We start from the raw sequence: 3,904 nt of genomic DNA, 5'->3' as shown, positions 1-3,904 counted from the left end.
GAAGTACTTACATCACTGCTGTTACTGTCTGAGTTTGTCCTCCTGTTTCTCTCTCCGCTGTTAATGTGGCGCAGTCTTGGAAGGGCGAAGGGCAACAAAGAGATTAGTGGCGAAAGAGGAATTTGCGGTTTCGCTGAGAAACATACGTGCTTAACACGTGCGCCAACCTGCGAATAAACAGATTGAAAAGGGGAAGGCCGAAGGTGGAAAGTGAGGGAAACATCAGCAGTCTCAGTTAGTGGAAATATAATTGCGTCAAGAAATGAACTTGCGCATACACGGGGCGCACAACAGCCCGATCGATGTGGGAGAAGGGCGGGCGCCCCGCAGAGTGTACGGCCTTCCCATTCCACAGAAAGTGCACACCATCGATGAACATGGCTACGAGTCCACAAAGCACGCGCTGAGGTTCCGCGGCAATGATTGGGACATCGCGCTCAACACAAGGCGTGAGGAAATCACATTGGCGTTTGTGCAGGAGGCTGCTGCTGCGACAGGTGAGCCAAAGACCAACATACAGAACGCTCGCTACGCCGTGGATGAGAAGAACCGGCTCGTTGTGCGGTTTGACGTGCGCCACAAGGCACAGACGTCAAGCTCCGTCGTGCAGGACCGCCTCGCGACGTACCCGTTCAAGGGGGTGACACAACTCTACGAGCCACGCACAAAGAATACGCGACCGAGCGGCCTCCAGAAACAGACATCCGGCGTGACATCATCCCTTGCGCTTAGCCGGCGGCTGCATCCAACGCTGAGCTCCTTCGGGCATGCCGCCGCTGCGGTTGGCCCCAATGGCCCGGAATTCCGCGACGAAAGAGAGGAGGAGGAGCCGCTCGAAGCGGAACCTGAGAAGCCGCAGAACGCACAGATTCTTCCTATCCTTGCTTAACCTCGTCGCATATGCGTCTCTCCGTTATGGACGCATTTGGCTCTCCCCCCCTCCTTTGACGAGGTGGACGAGAGGGACGCCGGCATATAGGATCTGGCTCTCGGGAGCTTATATATTTGTGTACGTGTGCAACTATAATTTATTTCTCTTCCCGACGGCAACGAGTAGAGCAACAAGAAGAAAAATAGCAACAACAACAACAACAACAACAATGATAAAACCACAGAACCGTTATCTTTGCGTTCTCAACTCTATAACGTACGGTAGGGAGACGGAAGCAAATGGATAAACAGGAACATGATTTATGGGTCCATACCTTTCATTATTGTGCCGCCCGGTGAATCCAATACAGGGTTCATGAGACTCGATCAATGCGTCTCTCCGTGCGTGCCTGTGATTGTGTGTGTTTCTGTGTGAGTACCTTTCCCAAAGTAGAGTGGAATGCATGCATTCAAAACAAAAAATGCAACAAACGTTTAAAGAAGACTACTATAAGTGCCACTACCTCTACATCAATGCAAGCGACGTTCAGTGCGGAAAAAAAAACACGGCGCACTGCATATTTCAACAAGCGACCAGTCAATGTGTCGCGTGACAAGCGAAAATAAACAAAAAGTTTTATCTTATTTCGTTCTGCGTCAAAAATCGGGTCTCCCTGTACGCCTCTTCGGTGTTCAGTGTGCCTTTGTGGCACCAATATGCACTTGTTTATGCCTTGGACTGCATTAGCCACTCCCTCTCCACGTTTATTTCTCTATTACGTGCCATATAGAGGACGCTTAAGGCAAGATAAATAGACAATTAGACACACCTAGTGATATGCGCGTCTAACTAACGTTACACCACGCTAATGAAACACTTTTGCGTGTCAAAAAAAAACCCAAAATTCGCAGCGCGTACCAAAGCGAATGTAAAGTAAGATGCAATATCGGACAATGCGGGAGTGTGCCACGATGAGCTCAGCTGGTGCTGGGTGCGGGCTTCAAACCCGTAGGCGAGTTGGACTCGCAGCCGTTCGATTCGGCCTTTGTGGTGTTTGGTTTCATACGGTGGCTTGTGACAGTGGCAGGCTGGTGGCTCGTGTGTGTGTGTGTGAGGGGTGAGGGGTGCGCCTCAGTGTGTGCTTCACCATTCGGTGTGCTTTCATGTTCGCCTCGCTCTTTTCGCTTCCTCTCCAAGGGTGCACCAAAAAGCATCACACGGAAAGAAGAGACAAGGACACTTTTTTTCTCGTAATACTTATTTTTATTTATTTTAGGCTATGCTGCTTGGTGTGAAGAACGCTGCTCTCACCGCGGCGGCGATTGTCCTTGTGGGCATCATTGTTTCGTGGAAGTTTTCATTCCAATATGCGCCGCCGTGCGCGGGGTGGAAGCTGTGGGCCTCGGCGGGTGGCAGGAAGGGCCCACAGGACGCTGATGGCACCGCGCGGGCGGAAGGCTCTCGCCAACAAAAAACGCTGGGGGATGGGCAAGATTCCTCTGCGGATGTATCGCTGCCGCGGAGCTCCGATGACTCCACAGTGGACGGCCACCAGAATACACCGAACGGCTCGCGTCGGCGGATCAGCAAGCCGATGCCGCAAGAGGTCCGCGACTCGATCAGTCGTGGGGGCTCCATCAGCAGGGACGATGAAGGTACTGAGGGCAGGTAGTGTCAATAATTCTTTATGTATGTTTTACTTGATGCGGCTCCGCGCTGTTTGTCGTGAATATTTCCTTTTCGGGACTCCGGCTGATCTTGGGGTGTGTTGGTGGCATTACGACTCTTGTTGTGGCGCGCTTTCTCTGTTTGCTGCTGTTTCCCATATGGCTCTCTCTCTCGTGTCTCATCCGTCTTGTTGCTGCTTGTGTAGGCGTTAGTGCGGTGTGTAGGGCGATAATGGTGCGGGAGTGTGCCACGATGAGCTCAGCTGGTGCTGGGTGCGGGCTTCAAACCCGTAGGCGAGTTGGACTCGCAGCCGTTCGATTCGGCCTTTGTGGTGTTTGGTTTCATACGGTGGCTTGTGGCAGTGGCAGGCTGGTGGCTCGTGTGTGTGAGGGGTGAGGGGTGCGCCTCAGTGTGTGCTTCACCATTCGGTGTGCTTTCATGTTCGCCTCGCTCTTTTCGCTTCCTCTCCAAGGGTGCACCAAAAAGCATCACAGGGAACGAAGAGACAACGACACTGTTTTTCTCGTAATACTTATTTTTATTTATTTTAGGCTATGCTGCTTGGTGTGAAGAACGCTGCTCTCACCGCGGCGGCGATTGTCCTTGTGGGCANCCCTCCGTAGCTGCTGCTGCGGATTGTGGTGGTGCGGTGGCGGCGTCTGCCGACGAGCCTGTTGCAGCGGTGCATCCTCTGAAAGCGAATGGCTCCGCGCACAGGGTGGATGAAAAGCCAAAGGTCAGCACGGATATCTACGAGAGCGAGATTAGCGCACGGCAGTACATGGAATTCCACTACACGCCAACGCGCAGCAGTTATGCGCAGCGTCTGCGCGCCATCAGTGAGTCCTTCGACTTCCCAACACGTGTGGCACTTAAGTTCAAGGAGTTTCCACCGCAAACCGGTGGGGAGAACATAACAGCACTTGATATCGGCTGTGCAACCGGTGCTTCTTCACTTGAGATGAGCAAATATTTCGACCGCGTGGTTGGCATCGATTACTCTGAGACTTTCGTCCACCTCGCGCAGGAGTTTGTTAGGAAGGGGGGCAAGAGCCGCAGCTTCCGCATGGAGTACACTGCGCCTGACCAGGGAGACATCGTGGTGGAGCGCACTGTGCGCGTGCCGTTTGGGACGTTTCCGAAGCGCTGCCAGTTCTTTCGCGGTGACGCGATGCATCTGCTGGCCAGCGAAGGGAATGGTGCGGCAGTGCCGAGTCCTGCGAGCCGCTACGACGACGTGTCATGGTACCAGGTGCCGTGCGACGAGCGCTTCGACGGCGTGCTGGCGGCCAACCTGCTGTGCCGCGTGCCGGACCCGCGCAAGCTGCTTGAGGTGTTCCCACGGCTGCTGCACAAGGGTGGGGT

General features: G+C 53.8%; 3 protein-coding genes and 2 non-coding genes across 5 annotated transcripts; all 5 read left to right on the top strand.

Moving 5' to 3' along the window:
• Window positions 1-262: 262 nt before the first annotated feature.
• On the top strand, window positions 263-889 carry DQ04_12601020 (hypothetical protein; the record flags this gene model as incomplete). Its single annotated transcript, XM_009316781.1, has 1 exon — window positions 263-889. The coding sequence occupies one exon, from the start codon at window positions 263-265 to the stop codon at window positions 887-889; it is 627 nt and encodes a 208-aa protein (XP_009315056.1).
• Window positions 890-1,838: 949 nt separating this feature from the next.
• On the top strand, window positions 1,839-1,922 carry DQ04_tRNA095 (the record flags this gene model as incomplete). Its single annotated transcript has 1 exon — window positions 1,839-1,922. It is a non-coding gene; the product is annotated as a tRNA-Sec (tRNA).
• A 228-nt stretch (window positions 1,923-2,150) lies between these two features.
• Window positions 2,151-2,543, top strand: DQ04_12601010 (hypothetical protein; the record flags this gene model as incomplete). Its single annotated transcript, XM_009316780.1, has 1 exon — window positions 2,151-2,543. The coding sequence occupies one exon, from the start codon at window positions 2,151-2,153 to the stop codon at window positions 2,541-2,543; it is 393 nt and encodes a 130-aa protein (XP_009315055.1).
• A 244-nt stretch (window positions 2,544-2,787) lies between these two features.
• On the top strand, window positions 2,788-2,871 carry DQ04_tRNA094 (the record flags this gene model as incomplete). The annotated part of the gene is made up of 1 exon: window positions 2,788-2,871. It is a non-coding gene; the product is annotated as a tRNA-Sec (tRNA).
• Window positions 2,872-3,320: 449 nt separating this feature from the next.
• Window positions 3,321-3,904, top strand: DQ04_12601000 (hypothetical protein; the record flags this gene model as incomplete). Its single annotated transcript, XM_009316779.1, has 1 exon — window positions 3,321-3,904. A coding segment is annotated over one exon (584 nt), but the record flags the coding sequence as incomplete, so codon positions are not given.

The sequence above is a fragment of the Trypanosoma grayi genome, assembly GCF_000691245.1.
Source record: "Trypanosoma grayi strain ANR4 Tgr_1260_V1, whole genome shotgun sequence".
Taxonomy (NCBI): Eukaryota; Euglenozoa; class Kinetoplastea; order Trypanosomatida; family Trypanosomatidae; genus Trypanosoma; species Trypanosoma grayi.
The sequence above is the reverse complement of the archived record's forward strand: the minus strand, read 5'-3'. Positions and strand labels throughout refer to the sequence as shown.